This window comes from Sturnira hondurensis, unplaced genomic scaffold (genome assembly GCF_014824575.4).
Source record: "Sturnira hondurensis isolate 20B ecotype Veracruz unplaced genomic scaffold, ASM1482457v3 Scaffold0004136, whole genome shotgun sequence".
Lineage (NCBI taxonomy): Eukaryota > Metazoa > Chordata > Mammalia > Chiroptera > Phyllostomidae > Sturnira > Sturnira hondurensis.
In genome coordinates, this window is record NW_028076767.1 from 40,006,742 (window position 1) to 40,033,312 (window position 26,571).

General features: G+C 36.9%; 1 protein-coding gene and 1 pseudogene across 4 annotated transcripts in view; both read left to right on the plus strand.

The window, feature by feature from the left end:
- The first annotated feature begins 700 nt into the window (after nucleotides 1-700).
- On the plus strand, nucleotides 701-1,452 carry LOC118985938 (40S ribosomal protein S6-like; annotated as a pseudogene).
- A 7,419-nt stretch (nucleotides 1,453-8,871) lies between these two features.
- LNPK (lunapark, ER junction formation factor) overlaps nucleotides 8,872-26,571 on the plus strand; it is a 75,324-nt gene continuing 57,624 nt past the window's right edge. For 2 of the 4 annotated variants that reach the window (XM_037044409.1, XM_037044408.1), the window contains exons 1-4: nucleotides 8,872-9,007; nucleotides 14,191-14,279; nucleotides 15,815-15,856; nucleotides 16,840-17,027. In XM_037044409.1, the coding sequence (XP_036900304.1) occupies nucleotides 14,253-14,279; nucleotides 15,815-15,856; nucleotides 16,840-17,027 (257 nt within the window). In that variant the 5' untranslated portion in view covers nucleotides 8,872-9,007; nucleotides 14,191-14,252. The remainder of the gene's footprint in view (nucleotides 9,008-14,190; nucleotides 14,280-15,814; nucleotides 15,857-16,839; nucleotides 17,028-26,571) is intronic. The other 2 variants (XM_037044406.1, XM_037044407.1) reach the window with 2 other exon arrangements.

The following is a 26,571-nucleotide window of genomic DNA, read 5'->3' on the forward strand; positions in this document are numbered from 1 at the left end:
CTTTGTCTTGGGCACCTGTTAAGTTGTAAGGGGGCAGGGCAACCCTCCTTGCTGTGCTGTGGGCTGCCTGTGGGGGAGGGGCCAGAAAGGGAACAATGAGGCTCGCCTGCTTGTCTCTAGCTCACTTTCCAATGGACTGTGTGAGATGGGGAGTTTCTCCCACTGTGGCAACCCCACCATACTCCACAACCAGCTCTGAGTCTCAGTTTCCCATTCAGTCATCCCCACCCACATGGTCTGCAGCCTCCCCGAGGTTTTTCTCAGCTGGCCCCTTCCTCACGATACACTGCCTTGCAGCAGGTTCTTAGTGGTTTGGTTGTTCTGGTTGACAATTTCTTTAATTCCTTGGTTGTCAGAGTTCCATGCAGTTTGATTTTCTGGCCGTACTTGATTTTAGATTGGTTGTTATCTTCCTTTTGGTTGTGTGAGGAAGCAAAAGGTTTCTACCTACACCTCCATCTTGGCCGGAACCGAACTGAGTTTTCCATTTACTTGCTGGCTACCAGCCAGAAGGCATTCTCAGCTCCTAGAGCCTGCCTAAATTCCTTGGTTTATAATCATTTTGCTTCATTTTGAAAGTCAACAACAATAGGTGAAGTTTTTCTTATACTTTGAATGTCTCTGACCTCCTCTTCTGCTTCTTTCTTCTGCCACATCTCTCTGATTCCAGAAAGAAAATTTCTGGGTTGGCTGCTTCAAGATGAAGCTAAACATCTTCCCAGCCAATGGCTGCCAGAAACTCATTGAAGTGGATGATGAACGCAAACTTCATACTTTTTATGAGAAGCATATGGCCACAGAAGTTGCTGCCGATGCTCTGGGTGAAGAGTGGAACGGTTATGTAGTTCAAATCAGTGGTGACAATGACCAACAAGGTTTCCCCATGAAGCAGCATGTCTTTACCCATGGTCATGCTCGCCTGCTGCTGAGCAAGGGACTCTCCTGTTACAGACTAAGGAGGACTGCAGAGCGAAAGCACAAATCAGTTTGGGGTTGCATTGTGGATCCCAATCTCAGGTTCTCAACTTGGTTACTGTAAAAATGAGGAGAAAGATATTCCTGGTCTTGCTGATAGTACTGTGCCTCATCACCTGGGGCCCAAAAGAGCTAACAGAATCCATAAACTTTTCAACCTCTCTAAGAAAGAGGAGGTCTGCTAATATGTTGTGAGAAAGCCCCTAAATAAGGAAGGTAAGAAACCTGGAACCAAAGCACCTAAGATTCAGTGTCTTGTTACTCCATGTGTCCTGCAACACAAACATCGGTGTATTGCTCTGAAGAAGCAATATACTAAGAAAAATAAGAAAGGGGCTGCCGAGTATGCTAAACTTTTGGCTAAGAGGATGAAGGAGGCCAAAGAAAAATGCCAGGGACAAATTGCCAAGAGATGTAGGCTGTCCTCTCTGAGAGCTTCTACCTCTAAATCTGAGTACAGCCAAAATTGAGGTCTTCTAAGAGTAACAAATAAGGGTAAACATTAAAAAATTTCTTTTTGCTAGATTATTCTGGATAATGTATACCTTCAATTACATCTGTAACTGTTGTTCACTGTAGTACCTATACTAGTTTTTGTTTTTGTTTTAATCCTCACTGCAGGACATTTTTTTCATTGTTTTCAGGGAGAGATGAAAGGAGAGAGAGAAACATCTACATGAGAAGCATTGATTGGTTGCCTTCCATATGTCCCCAGACCCAGGATTGATGCCCACATCTGGGATTGTATGCATCGAAAATGGGATGCCATGCACTAGCCCCCAGACTGAGGATTGAACCTGAGATACTTGTACGTGCCCTACCTGGGAGTAAACCTTCAACCTTTCAATTATATGGTGAAGCTTCAATCACCTGAGCCCCACTGGCCAAGGCCCTAGACTAGTGTTTTATTTATTAACCAGGGGATGGAAATCTTGGAGGGACATTTTTAGAATTCTGCCCTCTATAAGGTGTGAGATCTACATGATAAAAATAATAAAAATTAAAAAAAAAACACAAGGACACTTGAACAAATATAGAGTCATACCAAATTCCAGAAAGGGGAAACTCATTGTAGAAGAATATTATTCTCCCTTAAATTAATATACACGATTTATGAAATGTTAATAAAAATATTTTTTGGGGGTTCTTGACCATTTTACTCTGAAGACAAGAATAAATGGGTAAAAATAATGACATGAGAGAAAAAAGGATGTCTATTCCCCAACTCTTTTTATGAGACTAGCTAGTATAACTGATGTCAAGCCTAAAGGATATTACAAGAAAGAAAAATTACAGATCAATCTCCTTCATGAGAGTTCCTCACCCCCCAGGTCTTAAAAATATTTTCATATTGAATCAGTAACATATAAAAAATAAAATAGATCAATGGAGCAGAATAGCAAGGTCAGAAACAAATCCACACATATACAACTACTTTGTTTATGACCAAAATAGCACTGCAGGGTAGAGGGGAGAGGACAACCTGCCAATAAGTGGTGCTGGTTAAAATTTCCACACTGGAATGAAGTGGAGGGGTATGAGGACTACAGATATCTCCTTCATATATAAAATGTTAATTTCAGTCCTGGCTGGTGTGGCTCAATGGGTTGAGCTCCAGCCTGTGAACCAAAGGGTTGTCTGTTTGATTCCCAGTCAAGGCACATGCCTGGGTTGTGGACCTTGCACATTGATGTTTCTCTTGCTCCCCCTCTCTCTAAAAATAAATAAATAAAAATTTTTTAAAAACTTCATTTCAGGTCTGCTTAGAACTAAATTTGAAAAGCAAAGCAATAAATTTTAGAAGACAATATGCCCTTAGGGTAGGAAAATATTTTTTAAAAGATTTTATTTATTTATCTTTAGAGGGGAAGGGAAGGAGAGAGGGAGAAAGATATCAATGTATGGTTGCCTCTCGTGCGTCCCCTACTGGGAACTGGCCTGCAACCCAGGCGTATGCCCTGACTGGGAATCAAACTGCATTCCTTTGGTTTGTAGACTTGTGCTCAATCCACTGAGCTACACTAGCCAGGGCAGGAAATGATCTCTTAAGCAGGATAAAGGCATCACTAATCATAAAGGAGAAGAGTGATAAATTTGAGCCCATTAAAAATTTCTTTTTAGCCCTGGCTGGTGTGACTCAGTGGATTGAGAACTGGACTGTGAAGCAAAGTGTCATGGATTCAATTCCAAGACAAGGCACATGTCTGGGTTGCAGGCCAGGTTCTCTGGCACAGGGTGCATGAGAGGCAACCATACATTGATGTTCCTCTTACTCTCTTTCTCCCTCCCTTTCCCTATGTCTATAAATAAATAAAATCTTAAAACAAATTTCTTTTCATAAAATGACATTACTAAATGCGTGAAAAGGAAAGCCATACAGTGGAAAAAATATCTGTAGCACATTGAATGAATCAAACACTTGTTTCCACACTATATAATTAATTAATACAAATAAGAAAAAAACCCACCCAATATAAAAATGGGAAAACACCTGAATGATGACCCAAAGCTTATATGAAAAGATTCTATTCTTCACTTATAATCAGTAATGCTAAACAGTGTCAAATAAGTTGGCAGTACACGTCTATTAGATGGACAAAAATAAAAATATCAGACAACCCTAACCAATGTGGCTCAGTTGGTTAGACATCATTCCTCAGAGTGAAAGATTACCGGTTGGATTCCCAGTCAGGGCATGGTCCCCAGTAGGGGCATGTACCAGAGGCAATCAATAAATATTTCTCAAACAGATGTTTCTTTCCCTCTCTTTCTCCTCCCTTCCCCCCTCTCTAAAAATACATAAATTAATTAAAAAATTGGGAAAAAAATAAAAAATAAAAATACATAAATAAAATCTTTAAAAAATGTCAGATGATTCAAGTGTTGGTGAGGATGTGGAGCAACAAGAAGTTTTACATATTATTTTTAGTTATATACATTGGTACAATTATTTTGAAAAATTCTGGCATGGTCTTGCAGAGTTGAAGACAAACATGCTCTATGAACCAGTAATTCCATTCCAACATTAAAGATTCTATAGAAACCTGTGTTTATGTGCTCCAGCATATAAACACACTTGTACAACAGCATTGTTTATAATAATCCACACCTTGAAATAGGCTATATGTCCATCAATAGAATAGATAAATAAATTATGGTGTTTCCATGCAATATAGTGATCTAAGCAATGAAAGTGAATAAACTACAGCCACATCCCACAGCTGAATCCTAAAAACATACCATTAACCAAAAAAATTTAAGATGTGAAAAATCATTATAATTCCATTTATGTAGAGTTCAAAAACAGGCATAAACTATATTGTTTAAAAATGAGCAACTAGGCAGCAAAACTACAAAGAAAAGCAAGAAAGTGCCCTGGCTGGTGTGGCTCAGTGGATTGAGCATGGGCTTCGAACCATGGGCTTCGCCAGTTTGATTCCTGGTCAGGGCACATGCCTGGGTTGTGGGCCAGGTCCCCAGGGGGGCCACGTGAGAGGCAACCACACATTGATGTTTCTCTCTCTCTTTCTCCCTCCCTTCCCCCTCTCTAAAAATAAATAAATAAAAACTAAAAAAAAGCAAGAAAGTGAATAATTTGATAATCAAGATAGTGGTTATCTCTAGGCACTTGGAGGTTTTAAGGGAAGGGACACACTGGGGCTTTTTGGGATGTTGGTAATGTTCTACTTTTGACCCAGTGGAGTTACATGAGTGTTTTAAGTCATAGTCTCTAAGTAGTACACTTCTGTTTGTATGAACATTTCTTTTTTGACAAGATTTTATTTATTTTTAGAGAGAGGGGAAGGGAGGGAGGAAGAGGGGGAGAGAAACATCAATGTGTGGTTGCCTCTTGGGGGCCCCTCACCAGTAACCTGGTCTGCAACCCAAACATGTGCCCTGCCTGGGAATTGAACCGGTGATGCTTTGGTTCCCAGGCCCGGGCTTAATTTATGAACATTTCTGTGTACTTGCTATATTACCCATCACACAAAAAATAATTCTAATCTTCTTTTGCCCCCATTCTTCTTGATTCTTTCCCTAGTTAGAAGCATCTACCATGCCTCATAGGAATTTAGAGTTGTTATAGCAAGATAAATAAACAATTCAGTCTTTAAAAACAAAAAGCTACCACAGTAGGTTCTCAAGAACAAAAGAAAAAACTTTCCTGAGACTGAAACATAGCATTTGACCCTATTCCCCTCCCAGCTCTGGCCAGATTAGCTTAACAAACCTACTGAACTGAGAGGTGTATATAGAGCATAACACTGAAGAAGATTGGGAGGAAAGAATGAGGTTTGATGGGAGTAGTGGAAAAGGGCATCAGTGGGCTGAGTGTGATTTCAGTGGACAGGGATAGAGGTTTGGGTTAGAAGCCTAGAAAGCTGTTTATTAGAGCAGATTTCAAGGGCTGCCTACTGCCTACACATGTTCCATCCAGGAAAGGATAACAGCTTCCCTCTGAATTTCCTGGTAGTGAGACCATGACACCTCTGTCAAAGACAGAGAATGAAGTTGTGGACTGCCTGGCACTGTACAATCTTCCTCTCTCTATTCCTCCCATCCATTACACCAATTGACTGTGCAGGGCCTAAGAATCTATATTTTAGTAAGCACCTTAGGTAACTCTCATGCAGGTAGCCTCTTGTGTTCTTGTGTTTGAGTACCATTGCCCAGGGAAACTCCCATCAGTGATCACGTTAAAAATTCAAATTCATATTACCCACACCAGACATGTAGAATCAGAATTTCCAGAGAAGGGGTATGAGAATTTTTTTTTAACAAAGACCCGAGGTGATTCACAAGAAAGTCTGGGGAATTGCTCTAGAGACATCTACATTTTGTTTTTTGTTTTTGTTTTTGCAATGTACTCAAAAACACTAGTTTGTAATAACTGCATTTTGAAAAAAATTAGTACCTTGTAGAAAACAAGAGATTACAAACTATAAGTTTTTTCTCCAGTCCAGATTCCTCCACAGTGCTGAAGATCCATAATCTGTTTGCAGACACCTCTCCTTGCAGTCCAAAAACATCTTAAACCTAATGTGCTCAAATTGAAATCATTATCTTCTTCCAAACCCAACTCCATTTCAGTGTCCCCATATCTCAGTGACAGTGTTAGAATCTACTCATTGTGCCTGACAGAAATCCTCCTGTCATCTCTAACTCCTCACTCTCCTCCGATCCCCATGCAGTCTCACATCTAAATCCATCACCAAGAGCTAATATTCTACTTCCTAAATGTTTTCATTTTCCTGACATGTCTTCATCTTCTGGTTCCTATACCAGTCCACTTGAACTACTACCAACACTAATCACCACCAAAATAAATCCTAATTGGTCCAATGCTGGCCCTGTTCATATTCTCACAAGGCAGCTGGAACGATCTCTTCCAAACACAGATCTGATCAGATCAAATCCCCTTCCTACTTTGTTCTCAAGAAAAAGTGAAGGTTTCAGTATGGCCAGTGAAGTCCTGTTTAGTCTCGACTTAGTGCTTCACAATGTAGCACCTTCAGACCTGCGATCTATGCCTAGCCACAATGGCCTGCTTTTAATCCATCATGCTCATAATGTTCTTTCTGACAATACACCTTTACCTAAGCTGTTTCCATTTCTCCTTTCTTCAGGTTTTTTTTAACCCTTTAGATCTCCATTCCAGAGTGACTTCCTCAAAGAGGCCTTTCCTAAACGAGATCAATGAATAATCCCACTGCAAGCCCTCATAGCACCTATCTCTAGTAACTTTCATTTATTTCTCTAAATACATGTAGCTCATTTATTTGTTTAACTAGACCTTTTGAATTCCTTTGGCTAGTTAGATTAGATAAAGGAATCTAATCTATCTTTTTTGGTGCTCTTCCACTGTCACTTCCCTAAAATCTACCCCAGGAAAATTTTAGGATTAGTAGGGAATAACTCTTTAATATTTGAACACAACTAAAGTACCACTTTCATTGGCTGTCCCACATCCTTTCTGGCTGATCATCATCTAATCTCTTGAACATTTGTCTCTATCATAGTACTTACTCATTTTATATTGTATTTTTGTTTTCTTAAAGGTTTCCTTCACTAGAGTCAGTTGCTTTAGGGCAGCTGTTTTATTTCTCTATCTTCAGCACTTAATACAAAGTCTTGTCCTCAGCAAATATTTAGACGAACCCCTGTAGCCTGCTGTCCAGCCATGTAGTACAAACATTGAACATCTCAGCTTGTAATGTCTTTCCTCACTGTGCCTAACAAACATTTACCACTTAATATAAAGGAGGTAGTGGAACAGCACCTTCAACAATGGACAACAAAGAGTAGTCTTTCTACTCTTCAGTTTCCTCATTTAAAAAATGATACCTACGTTAAAAGTTTGTTGGGAGGATTAGAAGAACAACTCAGTACGTCTATACTGAGATTCACCAGGCCAAATCTCTGTTCTTCCAGAGCAATTACCTAGAGAATTTTGTTGCTGGATTAGGTTTTTGGAAGCTTTTGCATCCTGCTTGCTATTCTGCCTTACACCTCCTGTTTCTTCCTTTTTACAAATAGACCTTGATGGCTCAATTAAAACCAGAGAACAAATCTTTAGCAAGCAGAAGGCATTTCTTTCCTATTTTCTTAGGGAAAGAGATCTTCCTGAGGTGAGATGTAGTATCTGCATAACTGCACAGGCCTTTTTTTTTTTTAAGTACGTTGAAATAGCAAAGATTGAAAAACAAAATGGTTCAATTTCTATATCAAAATAGGTGAAATCCTTGTTTTCATTTTCTTCTAGGTTGTGAAGTGCCTGGCCCAGAGTACACATGTAAACTTTGGTTCCCTTTCCTTCATCCTGTAACTAGAGATTTTGGCAGCTAGGAGAAGCCACTCCACCATAAATTATCTGGTAGCTTCCAGGAAAAATTCTTCTTACCATCTAGATACTACTACGTACAGTTCTTTTCTTTGCCTACTGAAACAATTATGCTCTTTAAAAATCATAGCAACTTTTTATTTTAGAATGTGCAACTAAATTAGAAAAATCCCATGGGAAGTGTTTGCATACAGGGTTAAAAAATGTCGCAGGGATAAAACATGACAAAAGCTTTGTTGATGTTTCTCTACCCATCTCCACGTTACCTTGTTTGATTCCAGTATTTTGTTATTTAGGATTGTCATTTCCAGTTGACTAGGAAATTAAATGCTTTTTAGGCGATGTTTTAACTCTGAGGCAAATGTCGTTTGGGTTGTTTATTTGTGGGCCCACGTATCAGGCAGGACCCGTGAAGGGTGTTTTTAAGGTAAGAGTTTTAAGAAAGAAAACTCAGGTTTTGTTATCTAGTTTGAAATCAACCTTTTGGCATTTGAAGCTTACAGGCAGATGAGGTAAGCGTTCAGTCTTCAAATGACTCTTTGTGACGTTCTTGACTGATAAGAGCCTCTAGCACTTCTGGCGGCTAGGCTGAATTTTCTCCACTGGCTTCTTTGGGAACCGGTTCTTCTAATATGTGTAGTGCTACCTTGCTCTGCTGCCTGCTGGATAACAGCCCAGACGCGACTCTTCAGGAGAAACTACCTTCCAGGGGCACCCACCTCCACCTTCAACCCCACTCATCTCTCGCAGTGGTATAGGACCAATTTCCAGGATTTTCTTTTTCCAGTGAGATTTGCAGAACAGGCTTTAAAAGACAAGGAGGAGGTAATGGAAGAGTCAGAATTAACTGAATTTGTAGTAGTCAAAATAAACAGCATCACACCTCGCAGACATGACAAGGCGCACCCCATTTGGCCATAAAGTCACAGCAGCGGGCGTCCGCAGGCCAACCGCCTCACTGCCCGCCCCCAACCGCCCGCCCCGGCCTCGGTCACGTGACGGGAGAGCGGCGCGCGCCGGCCGGAGCGCCGATTGGCCGGCGGCGGGAGCGCGGGGTTTGATGGGAAGGAATTGGCAAGGCCCCTCTCTCTGTCAGTGGAGTCTGCTACCCGCTCCGGAGGCAGGCTTCGTAGTGGCGCCCGAAGCTGGCAGAGGTGGACTCCAGCGCCGGGCTTTGCCCGCTTCTTGAAGGTAGAGCGCTTAAAATGAGGGCAAATAGAAGGGCTCGGCAGAGGGAAGGCGCGCTGAGCCTTTTGCTGGGAACTACGCTCTCGGTCCCCCCGCTTGCCTCTCCCAGGCGCCCCCGCCCCTTGCCGAGTAGCCTGAGAGCTCTATGCTGGTACTGTGGCGGCTCATCAAATTGAATGCCGGCTGCTCGCTGACCCAGTCTCGCCTCGTGGTTCCTCCGATTTCCTAGCACAATGGTAGGGGTGGCTCAGGAGTGCTTGGAGACCCCTTTCTCCTCCCCTCCCCCCGAGGGAGGTGGTTCCCAGTCCTGATCTCTGCGCGGGACAGGGGGGTGACTGGGGTGAGGGGGGCATCGGTTCTTTGGCTCATCTACGAGGAGGCAGAGGGTCAGAAGATCCTACGCTACGCTTTCGTTTCTAATGTTTTGCTAGGGTCCTTCTGAGTAGTGCGGAGGCTCTACGAGTTGGAAATATCGGGAGGGACCGAAAACTGTCAGTGTCATGCTGCTCGGCCCAGGAGTGTGGGCGTGGATTCTGTGCAATTTACAGAAGCCTGTGCACAATTGTCCTTATTTGAGGAATGGTGGGCGGTGTAGGGGGTGGAGGAAAGGGCAAGTTTGCTTACTTGTCCTAAGGATGGCAGAAGAGAAAATGTAAACTACATCAATAGTTTTAATTCTTTAATATTGTGTGTGGGGGTTGAGAGAGAATTGGGATTGGTGATTTTGCTGATCGTTTGCTCACAGTACTAAGTAAAACCTGTGACTCACTGAGTTTTCCATGTTCTGCTTTTCCTAGTTGGCTTCTGGTTTGTGGTGCCTAACGTCAGCTGTTTTCTTGTTTCTCTCTGGCCTGGGTGTCACCATTGACAAAACTGACCCTATTCAACAGGGGTTTGTGTGGATGTGAGTGGGCTTGGTTTCAGGCACATGTTCAGCCTGGCAGGGAACGCTAATCTTGTGTCCTCAGCAGTCCATAGTTACTTTTTAGGAGGACCAAGTTGATTTTGAACACATTTTAAAAAACATGAGTGATGCATTTTTAAAATTAGAATGCTAAGTTTCTCTGTCATCTCCTGAGATTAGCCCAATGTTGTTAATGTGTATATACATTGTTAAATTGAAAAAGATTATAAGGAAAGTTACTGGCTGTCATAACTTCATATTGAAATCTTAATCAAAATTATCTTTTGGTAATATTTAGTTGAGAATGAATATTTACTTACCACGAAGACTATAACTTAATCATCATGTAGTAAAAGTGCTTTTGGAGGTGTCCTACTTTTCAATAACTTTATTTTTAAGCAGTAAATGTGGCAGTTTGGGATATTTCAGAATTCCCTTTTCAGTCATGTGAAAGTATGAGTTCTAGAACAATCACTTTTAATCTTAAATAGTACAGTGTTTTATAGAGGTACTACTGATAGTGATTGAGTAGTTTCTACTTAAGTTTTAAACTTGATAAGCATAAAACTGAATTTCCTTTGCTGTTAAAGGAAATTTCCTTTGCTGTTAAACATGTTATTTTAATGGAAGAATCTGCAGAGTATTTTGTTTTAATTTTTATACTACAGAGAATGAGATCCATACAATTTCAGTCAAAATACAAGCTGTAATTTTATTTTCCAGTTTTTAGAAACAGGTTCTTTCTTTAAAGGAAGAACTAACTTCCTTTAAAGGAAGTTAGAAAAAAATTTGTTCTAGATTAGAAGTATTATCTGTACTACATGAGTTTTCTGGTATTAATAATAATAGTGGCTACAATTTATTACACACTTATAATTTGTTGGTTACTGTGCCATATAATTTTAATTCATACGATAATTCTGTGTGAAATAAAGATATTTTTGCTACTTTGCAAAAGTGGAAACTGAGGCTTTGAGAGTCTAATTTACCCAAGATCACGTATCTAGTATGTAGTTGAGTTATATTTTGAACCTAGACCTCTTCTACATTATTTTAGATCATTTGAAGAGCGTTGTAAATTTAAAAATAGCATGCCCCAAGATTTAAAATGCTGATATCCAACCCTCAGTGTGAATTGCAGTTAGTAGAAAAAAATCCATATATGGGGCCATTATTATTCACTGAAAACATGTTAGATGTGCCTCGCTCTTAATGTCATATCAGGTCCCATTGTGATATCAGAGTGGAAAGAGACTCTCTGTACATGTTCATGGGAGAGTTCTTGGGGACCAGCCACTGAGGTTGACCCATTTGTCCACTCAGGAGCAAGCAAATTGATTTGTACTTCAGCAAGGAATGCTAGTTATTTGGTTCCAATGTAATTTCCATGTGTTGAAAGGAAGCAGAGATGGGCTAGAACACAGCAAGGATCACAGCAGTGGAAACAACAATTTGTATTGACAAATTAACATGGGTCAGTTTTTGTACATAGTTCAGAATGCATTACATCATTTAAGCTTTTTAACATTTGAGAGGGCCCTTAAACCATCCTTCCTTTGCAGATGAAGATATTGAGTAACTGAGAGGGCAAGTAATTTATTTGCCCAAGGTTTCATGGCAAGTAATGGGCCATAGGAAATGGAGTTAACATGTTTGTGTGTCAAGGAAGGAAAAGGTATTTGAATATAGAAGAGGTGTGAAATTAAAGCCATAAAGAAATAGTTGAGTTACTTCATTTTGTTAGGCTTTTATATCTTTTGGAAAGTACTGCCATTACATGTGTATTATACTAGATCAGCTTCTTTAACAAATACCAGAATTTGATAGGAAAATTGCTGAAACAATGACTGGTTCTTTGATTATGAATCTGAAAGCATGGATATGGCATTTAATGACTATTACCCTAATATTGTTTTAGAGGACAATTGAAAAGCACAACCCTCTGCTTCAGGGATCTTGAAGGCTAAGCCATAGTTTGCTTCATTAACACCAAAACAATTTTCCAAGCAAATAATTGGTGACAAAGTCAGCATTAATTACAATTTTATGCATATATTTCATGTTATACTTATTTTAAAAGTGATGTACAGAAACAAGTAAAGGAAATGCTTTCAGATTTCTAGTGCCAGTTCTGCCCTTAGCTGGAGTTGCATGATTTTGGCAAATCGTTTAGCATCTCTTCCATGTAGATTTATGCATTCAAAGTTAATCAGATGAAGAAATTGGGCTACATTGTACACTGTACTAACACTGTCTCTTATGCTTATAACTCACTTTCCACTTTAGCTTTGTTTACCAGCGAAATAGAATGTCAAAGATGCTTTCATATATTTTGTGTATAAATATTCTAATCTAATATATAAAGCAGACTTTATTTCTGATTTCATGTTATCGGGTATAACTAGTTGATTTTTTAAAAGTCAAAACTAAAATGCTGTGTCTGGCCCTACTACTTAATATCTTTGGGGCCTTAACATAATTACTTCACTCCCCTAGCCTCAGTTTCCTCATTTATAAAATGGAGCAATAATAGTATCCAAATGATAAAATTCATGTAAAGCATTTGTTTTAGGGCTTGCTAGAGAGTAAGTGCTTACTTAGCAACTATTTAACTGATATTATCCTTGTTGTTGTTATTTTCAAATATTAAGAATTCTGATTTGTGATGACTGCAAACTTAACTTGGAGGCATGTAATTCTGTTACAAACCAAAATGTGTAGGTCAATTGTATACAAAACAATGGTAGACACCATCCATTAGTTTCAAAATAGTGAGATAATACATACTTTGAAAATATCAAGTTAAAGTGGTTCATCTGAATCTCCCCTCTCCAGTCACCTTTCTTGGTGATTATTTTTAGCATCTTAAGAAGGGTTTAAGATCTATTTAATGTCTTAATTCAGAAATTTATACCTTCATTCATTAAAGTTCCAGGATTTCCGATACTGCATTTTAGAAATTTGAATACTGAGTTAATATTGAAGTATTGGTAATATTTAGATTGCAACATGAATATGACTTAGAGCATTCATTATATTGATAAACTTCATAAATTTTAGGACAGATTATAGTTATTTCTATTTCTAAAAGTTACTTTTTAAGTGAAAGTATTTAATAATTAGGCTCTGTTACTTCTCTAATCAATAAAGTTCAAGATAGGTATGGCTTATGCTAATTTTAACCTATAAATAGTTTTGCAGGGGGTACTTGGTACTGGCATTATTTTTTAAATTATATTTATGTTTTTTTTAAATGTAAGAATTATCTAACTTGTGTTTTTAATGGAAATGCAGCAGTATATACTGGTGGTATGTAACTACAACCTGGTTTACTTAAAAGAATAAGTATTTATATAATTATTGACTGGTAATTTGATTTAGAATATAATATCACTGATACATTTTAAAACATATGATAGTATTATAATACATTTCAGAGAAATAGAAAAACAACTAAATGAAGGGGATATACAGAGAGATGACATGAAGGTCACCTAACAGGAGGGGGACTTGGACACAGTTTCAGAAAGAAATGTTTATTTGGGTGTCAAACAGTAGTGAACAGCCAAGTAGTCTGAAGAAAGAGTGGCTTTGGGCCACGTTTCTTCTGAGCTACTGGACAAATCACTAAACCTCTTTTCACTTAATTTTTTGTATCTGTAAAATGCTAAAAACAAAGTCCATCCTGTGAAAAGTGAAGGTTTTATTAACTCTTACTTACAGAAAACAAAATTACGGCTCAAAAACGTTAAGTGATTTGCTCCATATCACAGGTAGCGCTGAAATCTTTATATTCTTATTCAAAATCCAATTGGCTTTCTATTATTATGTAAAAAGTGATGTTTTTAAAAACATTATAATATACCTTTAATTCCAAATAAGTAGTTTAGTTGGGAAACAGCTGAGTGTTAGAAAAATTTGTGTTTAATCATGTAGAATGAAAGTAATATAGTAAAACTTTTCTTACAAGAGCAGCAAAAAGGACCTACTTTAAAGAACAGAAAATTGTAAAGTGGTGTGAATATATACTTCTAAAATGTCTTACCATTAAAAAGCTTTTCCAGCTTTATTTTCACTTTTAAATATGTTCTGGCTTCAAATAAAGGATTTTTTAAAAGGTGGACTCTATCCTAAGACTGTCTAAATTAAAACTTGACGTAAGAGGGGTCCAAAGAAATTAATCTTCTATAGTATTTTTAAGCAGTATTACAACTCCTAATTTTTATGGTGGGTGGTGTATGTGTTGTCACTTGAATTTTAAAAATACTTGCTTCATTTTTAGCTGTGAATTCCTTTGGACAATTGATGATATTTATCATTGTGCTCAGTTTCTACAAATAAAAGATGGGTGGATTATTTTCTCGATGGAGGGTAAGTTACTTTTCTTTACAGCCAGTTTTTAGTTTAATATTAAAGTGTCAAATAAAGCTATTTGTAAAAGTTCCCTTTATGGTGTAGACTTGAGTAGTAGTTTGATATTATCCCTGACTCTAATTTTTCTTTTCTCTTATAAATGAGTTTTTTATTTGGACTTTAATATTTCTATTTGCTGTGTAGGTATCTAGTGTCTGTTAAACAGAATTAGTTCACTCTTACTTATGAATTGTTTTTATTTCTCTGTTTTTGTATTTATGTACAAATGGTTGTCTTGTTTTCTTCTCATAGTGCCTAAAATTCAATCTTACTTGAAAAGTAGTTGAAATTAGTATTTTATACAATACTTATGTTTTTACAGGCTATATCTTTTTGCTTAAAGCTTATCACAAATATTTACTGATGTTATGAAATATACTTTTAGGAAAAATAGGTTAAACAGAATTAAAAATGCAGTCTGACTTTATTGGTTAAAACTTTAGAGGAAGTAGCTCAACTTGAGAGCTAGAAAATATAAGATATATTGATAAATGCTCTTCTCTAGTATAAGAGGAGAAAATGTAGTCTAGGCCAAATTACTTTGCTTATTTTTTGGACTCCTTTTTACCTTAGTAATACTTGGAACACAATTTAATTTTGAAGTACTGCTGGAACTGCTCTGTTTTGGATTGGCATTATATTGACTCCTGCCCCCTTTTAAAACCTTTTTACAGTTCTGCCTACATTTCAGACTTATCTATTCTTCCTTTGTCTTTTGTGTTAAGGTGAACCATATGAAAGAGCTAGCTTTGACTTATATGAATAGCAGTTTCATATGGTTCAACCTAATGTTAACAACTCTTGTGGGAGCTACAGTGAATTGATATTCATTACCCTATTAGATTGTTGAGTATATAATTGGTAAACATTTTCTCAAGTGTTGTATGAGTCATTTTGGCTGGTTTTTATTCTAGGTTGTATAAAAAACACCCTTAACAAATAAGCCCTGTTATAATAAAGTATTCTTAGATGCCCTTTTAAATTCTGATCTTCAGAAAAGTACTTTAGGAATTCAGAATGAAGGTAGTGTATTGATTTTGACCTCCAGAGTCCTTAGTGAATTTATAGCAATAGCAAATCAGACCAATTTTAGTCTTGAATTTTTAATATATGAATTCTTTGATTTATCATATCTAAGAAAAATTTTCTTTGAAAAAAATTTGTTTCTTGATAAAAATAAGTTCTGTTGGGATTAAGAATGGTAAAAATTGAGGTATCAAAGTTGAAAGTACTTCTAGGACTAAAAGGAAGTTAAATAGGAAAATGTTTATTTAATCTTATATAGTCCTGTTTATAATTATAATTTTTAGTTAAATCTCAATCTTATTTATAAATAAACAGGAATACATAAAGCTTGACAACATTTTAAAAACAATTTTGGATTAAAGTGTTCTCTTATTATATAAATCAAGGTGTTTCTAAATTTGTAGTAAGAATTTTTTTTGTGCAGTAAGAAGTTTTAATCATGTCTCTTATTTCTATTTCTATAACAGGCAAAACCTTCAACTGTAGAAGTTCTGGAAAATATAGATAAGGTATGTTTTTTTGCCTCTGGGGAGTTTTAATTCATTTTAGGTGTTACATAAATATTATATTAATATATATTATTTTGGAGACTGAATTTGGTATGGGAATTTAGAGATGATAGAGAGGAAGCATGACAACTTTAACGTTATATAATCTCAAAAAATCCAAAGTGACTTAAGATTGTGCCAAATGATAGAGTGTGTTTGAATGAAATTAGAAGTATAGCATTGTGGAAATCAATGTTACAGATAGGATAAAGTAGATTATAAGATAGTCTGCAACAAGTATTATTAGTCTGCAAACTTCACAGCTTTTTAGGCTTTCTATTATTATTAAATATGGCTATTCCTTGAGAATAGTGAGAACGATGAATAGATTGAAAGAATATAGTAGATCACTTTCAATATGTATTGTTTTTATAGCTAGATATTTTATAGACTTTATACAGGAAAATTGTTACTTATTTGATTTAACAACTACTATTTATCAATGCTAATTTCATACCTCTGATCTTTGCTAATTTGCTAGGTAAAAAATAGTATGTTAATATGGCATTTAAAAAAAGTGATTGTCAGAATAGGCATTTTTATTTATTCATTTTTAAAAGATTTTATTTATTTTTAGACAGAGGGGAAGGGAGGGAGAAAAAGAGGGAGAGGAACATCAATATGTGGTTGCCTCTCTCACGCCCCCACTGAGGACCTGGCCCATAACCCAGGTATGTGCCCTGACTAGGAATTGAACCAGCGACCCTTTGGTTCACAGGCTGGTGCTCAATCCACTGAGCCATACCAGCCAGGGCCATTTTTATTTATTTTTAACTTTACTCTTAGTTTTTTATATTTCTGTTTTATAATATTGGAGTATTATATTTCATTGAAATTTAAAATTTCTTTCCTCTCTATCATGTGAAGAAATTTTGATAACATTTTAGCATCTTTATGAAATTTGAGACTTAATAAAATAATATAAAGTAATTTTCTCTTAACAGGAAATTCAAGCATTGGAAGAATTTAGGGAAAAAAATCAGAGACTACAAAAATTATGGGTTGGAAGATTAATTCTTTACTCCTCAATTCTCTATCTGTTTACATGTTTAATTGTGTACTTGTGGTATCTTCCTGATGAACTTACAGCAAGACTCGCCATGACACTCCCATTTTTTGCTTTCCCGTTGATGTAAGTAAATTGTCTTTTTGTTGACCTTTCATCTTTCTGACCAGATAGTTTTATTATGTTCATTCTTTTTTATTAGAAAAAAAGCAATGTCTCAGATAGAATAAATTTGCTTTGTTTTTGCAGTTTGAAAAATATTTCTTTAAAAATGTAAAATGCTGTTTTAAACCTTTATTTACAATCCAACATACCTGAGGAATGTGACCTCGTTCCATTAGTAATAATGGCTTTATATGGCAGTCCTTTGTAATTCTCTAACAGATGGTCATGCTTCCCTAGGTGTATTGGGCATGGGGTAGGCATTTCAGACTGTGGGTAGAGGCAAATAAGGGAGGATTTGTAAAACAGAACAACAGCCCCAGTGATTCTGAATATATTCCATTCATCCTGCCTCTTCCCCTGTCTTCCCCTCTTTTTAGTCACTGTTATTGGCCTGCCATAGCTGGTATCACCCAGTGGGTTGAGCACTGGCCTGCGAACTGAAAGGGTGCTGGTTCGATTCCCAGCTAGGGCACATGCCTGGGTTGTGAGCTAGGTCCCCAGTTAGGGATGTGTGAGGGCGAGAGGCAACCAATCGATGTATCCCTCACACATTGTTGTTTCTCTCTCTCCCTTCTCCTCTCTCTAAAAGTAAATAAATAAAATATTTTTTAAAAAAGCAATTGGCCCTTAAAATAGAAATATTTTATAATGTAGTACATTACATAGTGTGCTGTGATTGATAATTTTGAGAGATAATTGAAGAAAAAATTTGTCCATTCAATTAACAAACCTTTATGGGTACCAATTGCATAGACATTGGATTATAATGCTTTATGATATGCAAAAATACAAAATTTCTGACTGTAGATCTTAGACTGCATACATTGAATTAAGTGATAAATATGGTGAATATTATGAAAGAGAAGTATAATGCTATAGGAGCATTTAACAGAGGTCCTCACACAGTCTGGGGTGGAGGTAGAGGTCAGGAAAGGGCCTTTGCATTCATTTTCTGTTGCCACAAATTTACTGACTTAAACCAACACCCATTTCTTGTATCACAGTTGTGAAGGTCAGAACAAATGGCTTGACTGGTTTCTCTGTGTAGGGCCTTACAGGTCTAAATCAGGTTATCAGCTGGTGGGGAGTCCTATCTGGAGTCTCTGTGGGGAGAATCTTCTTAGAGACTCAATCAGGTTATTGGCCAACTTCTTATTTTTTATTTTGTTAATCTTTATTGCATTTTCCCGTACTTTTTAGTTCTCTTGAACCACCCCTCCCTCCCAGCAATCACCACCACACTCTTGTCCATGTCCATGAGACCTTTTTCTTTTTTGCTCAATCCCTTTATCCCCTAACTGCCCCTCTCTCACCACAAGCTGTCATCCTGCTCTCCATCTATGAGTCTGTCCCCATTTTCTAGGTTACTTCTGTTCATTAGGTTGCACATATGAGTGAAATGATATTCTGAGGCATCTCTCTGACTTCTGTTCTGCTCTTGGGCTTTTAAGGTTTAACAGATTATGTTAGACCCACTAGGATAATCTCGCTATTTTAAAATCACCTGAGTAATAATTATATCTGCAAATTTCCTTCATAGCAGTAGACTACTATTTGATTGTATAACCAGAGGATAGAAATCTTGGGGAAGGAGAGGGCAATCTTTAGTATTCTGCCTACTACAGACTCCCCAAGGAAGTGATGTTTGAGTTTGAGACCCAAAGGATGAGTATGTGTATTAGGGGTTGTGTGACATGGTGGGTGGTGTTTCAGGCAGAAGGAATGGCATATTTGAAAGCCCCTGAGGGAGGATAGAACGTGGCAGATTTAAAGAATTGAAAGAAGGCTAAAGACTGAGTTATAGAGACAAGTCAGATAATCAGGCAAGGGATATTTCTCGTGGACCTTTTAGTTCATGATAAAGATTTTAGGCTTTAAGAGTAGTGGAAAGCCATTGGAGATCTTAAAGAACGAATACGACATGATTAGAGTGTTATTTTAAAGATACCATTGAGGCTGTGGTATGGAGAATAAATTAGAGGGGAATAAGAATGGATCTGGAGCAGCAAGCTAAAGTTGTTATAGTTGTCTAGGGGAGATATGATTCATGGTGATTTACACTTGAGTGCTGGTAGCAGGGAAGAGAAACTGATGGATTGAAGAGATTTAGGAGGTAAACAATGAGGCTCTTGGTGGTTAGTTGGGTGTGGGGTGTGGGGGAAGAATTGGATCAAAGATAAAATTCAAGTTTATAGCTTGGGAAATTTTGCTGATGGTACTGTCGTCTAAATTTGGTGACCCGCTGAGACTAAAATACCGAATTCTCATTAGATAAAGCTGCCCAGTGGGATGATTAAGTATGAGTATGAAGCCCAGGAGAAAAGTTTGAAGAGGAGATATAAATTTGGGATTTGGCAGCCTACAAATATTAATCAAAGCCATCATCTTTTAAAAAATATTTTATTTATTTTTAGAGAGAGGGGAAGGGAGGGAGAAAGAGAGAAACATCAATGTGTGGTTGCCTCTCATGTGACCCCCACTGGGGACCAGGCCTGCAACCCAGGCATGTGCCCTGACCAGGAATCCAACTGGTGACTCTGGTTCGCAGCCTATGCTCAATCCACTGAGCTATACTAGCAGGGCACCTCATCTGTTTTTTTCAGTAAATATTGGCACTTGGAATCTGTTCCAAGATTGGCTAGATCTTAGTGATTAAGAAGTAGTGACAAGGTTTGTGCCCTCATGGAGCTTACATTCTGTTGGAGTTGGACAGACAAAAAATGAAGAGACAAACAAATATAGGTGATTTAGAGAGAGATAAGTGCAATGAAGAAAGTCAACAAGGTGATGTGAGAAAGAGGAATAAGCTACTTCAGGTTGGTCCTGGAAGGTCTCTTGAGGAGGTAGAATCTGAATTGAGAACTAAAGTATGAGAAAGAGCCAGCATGGAAAAAGTTGGAACTTATGGAATGTTAGTTATAGGTAGAGTATGTAATAGCACACATATCCATAGAGAGATGTGAGAAAGGATTGTCCTCAAATTATTAACAGTAATTCTCTAGATGGTTGGTGGAAAGCAGTGTTTTTTCATATGCTTTTGGTATTTGAATTTTTGATATCAGTGTGTTCTTCAAGTCCTAAAAACAAAACCAATATTTAAGAGTTAAGAGATCTTTCCAAGAAGAGAGAACAGAAAAATGCAAAAGCTGTAAAGTAGGAGAGAGCATGACTTATTTGAGGGTCAAAAGATAGATACATCTGGAATGTGTATTGAGAGGAAGCGTGATACAAAGAGAGCTTGCAGAATCAGGTAGGATGTGAATCATGGAGAGAAGTTTGAATTTAATTTTGGGTGAAATGGGAAGCTCATAAAGGTTTAGTGGAAGAGAGGCATGGGATTTAAGTTAAAAGGATCATGTGTGCAGCCATGTAGAGACTAAGAGGAGGACAAGAGAGAAATGGGGAGGGGGCTGGTATAGAAGTTTAATCTAAAGATGGAAGATAGGTTGGATTGCCCCAGTGGCAGTGAAGATGAGCAGGTAACTTGTAAATGTTTTTGAAGTAAAACGGAGACAACTTGGTGGGAGGAAATAAGAGGTAAGGGAAAAGGTGATACTTAGTTTTTTTTTTTTTTTTTTAATTTGATGTGGAGGAAGCATAGGATCTTTTGGGGGGGACTACTATAATTTTTTTTTGTTTCTTTAGTCTTTAGTGCAGGACATATTTTCAAATTAGAACTCCTGGAGCTCATAAAATTTTAACTTTGTATGCACTTAAAAGAGCCAAAAATTGAGTGTATACATATTACAAAATAAATGTCTCTGCCATTTTCTTTTCCTTCTCTTTTGAATTCTTTTGGAATCCCTTTTATTTTAGGTATAATAACAGATTTTATAATACTGAGCTTTTTCTTATTTCCCTTTTATGTTTTCATAAACGGGGGAGAAAAGAAATTTAGAAAGGGAATTAACATTACTCATTTTAATTATACCCACAAGTTGTGATCTACTGGATCTGCTATTATGATTCAGAAGACATTTTTAGGGGAGGATCAAATAAATAATATACTAACTGTTTTTAAAAGTAGAAAAGCTTCAGTTCTTTAAAAATGTTTGTTTTTACTTTAGTTTGATCTTTCTACTATTTTGAGTATGAAGCTTTATTGTTCGTACTGTGTCCTTTGCCTGTTCTGCATCCTCTGCATCTAGGATTTCTTGCTTTGTTAAACTTCAGAGCCAATTTCTCACTCTGTCTCATTCACATCTGTGACCTGGTTCTCAACTGCTGCAGCTTCTATTTCAGTGAGCTTTTCACTTTTGGAAGCATAGACCAGTTGCCAACAAAGAATAGAATTGTCCTTCTGATTGATGACCATCAAAAAAGCATGAAATAAAATACAATGTGAAAGTTGATGTTGTAGATAGAAGGAAGACTTACCAAAGGACATTTTCTTTTGTGTGTAATGTGAGTTACTGCCCAAACTTATTATCCCTGGGCTTTTTTCTTTTGGAAGTAAACGTTTTGAGGTTTGGACCAGGGTTTACTTAAAGAAATGGAGGTAGAAGGGCAATCGAATGTATTGTTCTGTGCATCACTATTTACATGGATTGCAAAGCTTAGAAATCTACCCAATACTCACAAAAAAGTGACTGCTATCTTTACAGTTTAAGTTCCCAAATGCTTTTACTGGACAGAGAGATCATGGATTCAGGGGTAAGAATATATGGCATAATCATCACTATTGCAAAATTTTCTTTTATGATAGATTATCCATACATTACATAAGATGCTTTGAGATTTTATTATATCTTCTTTTCAGGATGTAATATGGAGGAACTTGCTGTGATTCCAGTCTATTGTTTTTTTGCCTTTTAGATTCAATAATATATGTGTCTCTGATCTTTTAACTCTTATGAAACTGAAATTATAAGTGCTGAATTTATTTCATAGGAGTCATTAAGGCTATGCTTAGAGAGGGTAGATATGGACTGCAGTTAATTTTTAAAAAAATTTCTGCATGGTGCTGGCAGACACACATTATTGATAGTTCATTTTCTAAGAATGAATAACCATTAAGCTTTGTCTCTACCTCAATGGACTCTATAAGCAATCTTACAGACTTTTGTTCCTGGATACCTTATTTTTACAGATTATAACTTTCTAGAAGTTCATTCACTGTAAGATCCTTTCAGAGACCAATTAGCATAACATGTTGATCTTCCCAGAGGATTATTTTCCTTCTCTGTTTTTTTAAATTTTGCCTCATAAATGGCCTGATGGGGAAATTTTTTAAGCAAAAGAACTGAGGGAGGTGGTCCTGTCCCTATTTTTTAAGTTTTCTTGTTTTCCCAGTACAGCATTTTTCAACCATACTTATCTCATAGCACACATAGACTAATGAATAAATTCTAGCCCTGACTTGTTGGCCCAGTTGGTTAGGCGTTGTCCCACAGGATGAGGGGTCACCAGTTCAGTTCCCAGGCAGGGCACATGTCTAAGTTGTGGGTTCAGTTTCTGATCTGGGTGCATGCCAGGAGGCACTGATTAAAAAATAGGTATAATTTTGGTTCACTCACACCAGATGGCCATTGTTGTGTTGGCTGTTGTCATTTTCTTATTTGACAATCGAAGGGAAAAGAGGTCAGTGCTCCTGACTAAAATAGTCAGGTACTGCATGTTTTAAAAATTCTTGTGGCACATTAGTGTGGATTGACAATTGCTGTTCCACTAAATCGACACTCATTTGAAGATAGGATTTTGCTGTTACATAATTTTTGTATCTCCTTTATACTCCTCCTCCTCCTCCCAGCTAGCTGGTAACATATTTTCTCATTTGTGCCAGAAGTTTGGCAAACATAATCTGTAGCTTTTTAAGAAAAGTTAAACATTTGTTTCATGGCACTTTAATAAGAATACAAAGTATCTCTCAACAACTTGGTTCTTAAAGAAGAAGGTATTTGTGAACATTTCCTGATATTCAGGGAGAATAGGATTGACCCTTGAACAACATGGGAGCTTGGGGCAATAACTCCACCCCTTCCATGCAGTCAAAAATCTATATATAGCTTTTGATTCCCCAAAGTCTTACCTACTAATAGCCTACTGTTGCCCAGAAGCCTTACCAATAACATAAAAAATGGATTAATTAATACATATTTTGTGTGTTTCGTGTATAATATTATATACCATATTCTCAAATTAAAGTGAGCTAGAGAAAAGAAAATGTTATTAAGAAAATTTTAAGGAAAATACATTTATTGAAAAATATTCACATATGAGTAGACCCACACAGTTCAGACCTATGTTGTTCAAGGGTCAACGGTATTTACTTTGGTAGGTCAGAAAATCATTTTATATGTATTTCTTTTGCAATATTGATAAATATTTGAATATCGATAGATACTCACTTGATAGAATTTTGTTCTTGAAGAATTATGTACTGAGACTTAATTAAGAGACACATCTTATTCTTTAAAAAATTTTTTTTAACTATTTAATTTTTAAAAAGATTTTATTTATTTTATTTTTAGATGGAGGGAAAGCAAGGGAGAAAGACAGGGAGAGAAACATTAATGAGTGGTTGCCTTTCACATGCCCCCAACTGGGGACCTAGCCTGCAACCCAGGCATGTGCCCTGACTGAGAATCCAACCAGCAACCCTTTGGTTTGCAGGCTGGCACTCAATCCACTGAGCCCCACCAGCCAGGGCAAGAGACACATCTTATTCTTGAATGGGAAGACTCAATATTGCAATGAGATAATTTCTCCCTAAATTAAAAAAATGTGTGCTCATAATAAAAATACCAGCATACCTCAAAAATTTTGGCATACATTTATATTTTAATGGAAAAATAAGTACATAAGAATAGTCTTGAAAATTCAAAAAAGGAGAAAAATGAAAAGGAGAGGTCTACCAGGCATCAAATGCACTATAAAACTTTATTAAAAGTTTGGTACAGTGTATAGAGACGACAGACCAAAGAGAGACACAGAATTCAGAAATAAATCCCAGTAGGAATTTCTGTGTATGATTTTTATATTAATATATGATAGACGTGATATTTTAAATCATTGGAAGAAAATGGTGCTGAGTTTACTGAAAAATAGATGAAAATAAAATGTAAAGCTTGATTCCTGCCTTATTCGTTATACCAAAATAAGTCATTGGGTTTTTTTTTTGTCTGATTGTGAAAATTATTCTTCCTATAGCAGAATAGTTAGACAAAATAGTCAATATAATTATAAATATTGAGACCTATATATCTCTTCATTTTTAGTTTTATATACTATTTAAATCTTATCTAAAAACATTTCAGTAAATTGGAAAGGGCTTATGTGGTTTGGCAGAAAGAATGAATGGTTTCTCTTTAAGCTTGGCCTTCTCTATATCATTGCTGGAACCTTCTCTGTGTCATTTCTGGAACCAAACTAAGAAGTTCCTGCCTGTAGCATGGGTATCTTATTTTCATTGTTATGAACGGGGGTTTTAGGCTTCACACTTTGAGAAGTTAGTCTTGCTATCTTTGTGAGATAAGCAGTTTTCCTTCTCTGCTTCCATTCTTCTGAGCCCCTGCATGATATCCATTGCTTTTGGGAGCCCTTCTGCATATTTTGAGTGTTGGGTTTTAGCTATACCTTAATTTTACCAGAAAAGAAATGTGTCTTGGTTCTCATTGCTGTTTGAATTATTTCTAAGAAGAGGAGGGAGAAATGTTGATTGTGTCACTATTTTTGAAGTAGGAGTCAGTAAAGTATCTTTAATATCTTCAAAGAATATGTTGCCACATTTTTCATAAATTATATTTAATTATTCATAGAGGAAAGCGTTTATTGGATAATTAAAGCATAAATTCCTGAAGTATTTTAATTCTTTTCTAAATTTTATTTTAAAAATACCCAAGAATTTCATTTGGCCTTAAAGAATCACTTATATGTTGTACCTTTTCAAATCTTGAAGACTTGACATTTGGAAATTTGATAAGCTCATTTGCTCCTGCACTAGTTCTGATAAAAACCAAAAGGGGAATTTATTGTCCACCTAGGGGGATTAATAAGTTTTATTTTGAACTAAGGGAGTCTATTTCAATTCTTGTAGTTTTCACCCTTTGAAAAGTACATATGCTTTTAAAAAAAGTATCTGCTCATTTCAGAAAAGGCACTGATTTCTTACAGAATTCCCACCATTATCTCTGCAGTCCTTTCTCTGTGTTCTGTTTTCTTTCCCTGTACTTTTTTCCTAACTAAATCATCTCTCTCAGCTTGCTGTTGTTTCAATGTGTTTGAAGTGGAGAAATATTATGGTACTTTTCTGTTATTGTAGGATCCTTGAGGGTTATGAGCAGTATGTTTAACCTCTTTTATCTTTCTTTTTTTTTTTTGATAAGGACAATGCTCAGGGTTTTTTTCTTGTTTGTTTCTTTTTTTTTTAAAATTATTGCGTAGATAGTTGTCCGAGTACTATGTGGAAATTTGGTGCTGGTTATAGTGTTCAGATCATCAAAACAAACTATAACAATATAAGAAGCATGTACTAGTTATCTATTGCTGGATAACAAATTGTCTAGAATTTAGTAGCCTAAACCAATAAATGTTTATTATCTCTCTCTCGCAGTTCTTGAGAGGCAGCTTAGTTGGGTGCTTCTGGCTCAGGATCTTTTATTCATATGAAGGGTGTGTAAATTTCAGTTAATCTGTTGGCTGGGGCTATAATCATCTCAAGGCTTAACCAGGACTGGGGAATTTACTTTTGTACTCACACATGTAGTTGTTGGTAGGCTTCAGCTCCTCCAAACTGGTTGTTTGCCAGAGATCTCTGTTCCTTACCACATGGGCATTTCTGCAGAGTCCCCGAATGTCCTCATGTCATAGCACCTGGCTTCTCTTAGAATGAGTAATCCAAGAGAGAGAAAGATAGTGGAAAAGGAGGCCCAAGATGGAAGCTGTAGTCTTTTATAACCTAATCTTGATGTGACATACTGTCTCTTCTGCCATATGCTATTGGTCACACAGATTAACTCTGGTGGACTACACAAAGATGTAAATACCAGGATACATGGTTCATTTTCAACCACCTTTCAGGCTGAAGAATAGCAGTGATATTTTAGAGTAATGAACTAAGTTTCATACTTACATAAATTTATATTCAGAAGGGAAAGGTAGTCAAGGAACATGTATAAAGGACCCATGGTCAAAGCCAAAGGGTGGGTAGGATTGAGTGTGGGAAGTGGAAAGTGGGTGGGGTGAAGGAGCGTGGTGGTGGGGAAACGGTGACAACTGTAATTGAACAGCAATAAAAAAAGAAAAATTAGCCCTGGCTGGTGTAGCTCAGTGGATTGAGCATGGGGCCTGTGAACCACACGATCGTGGTTTGATTCCCAGTCAGGGCACATGCCTGGGTTACAGGCCAGTTCCCAGCAGGGGACGCACAAGAGGCAACCATACATCGATATTTCTCTCCTCTCCTTCCCTTCCTCTCTAAAGATAGGTAAAATCTTTAAAAAAAGAAAAATTATATTCAGATACTAATTTTTTAAATAAAATGATGAATAATGTTTATATACTTATT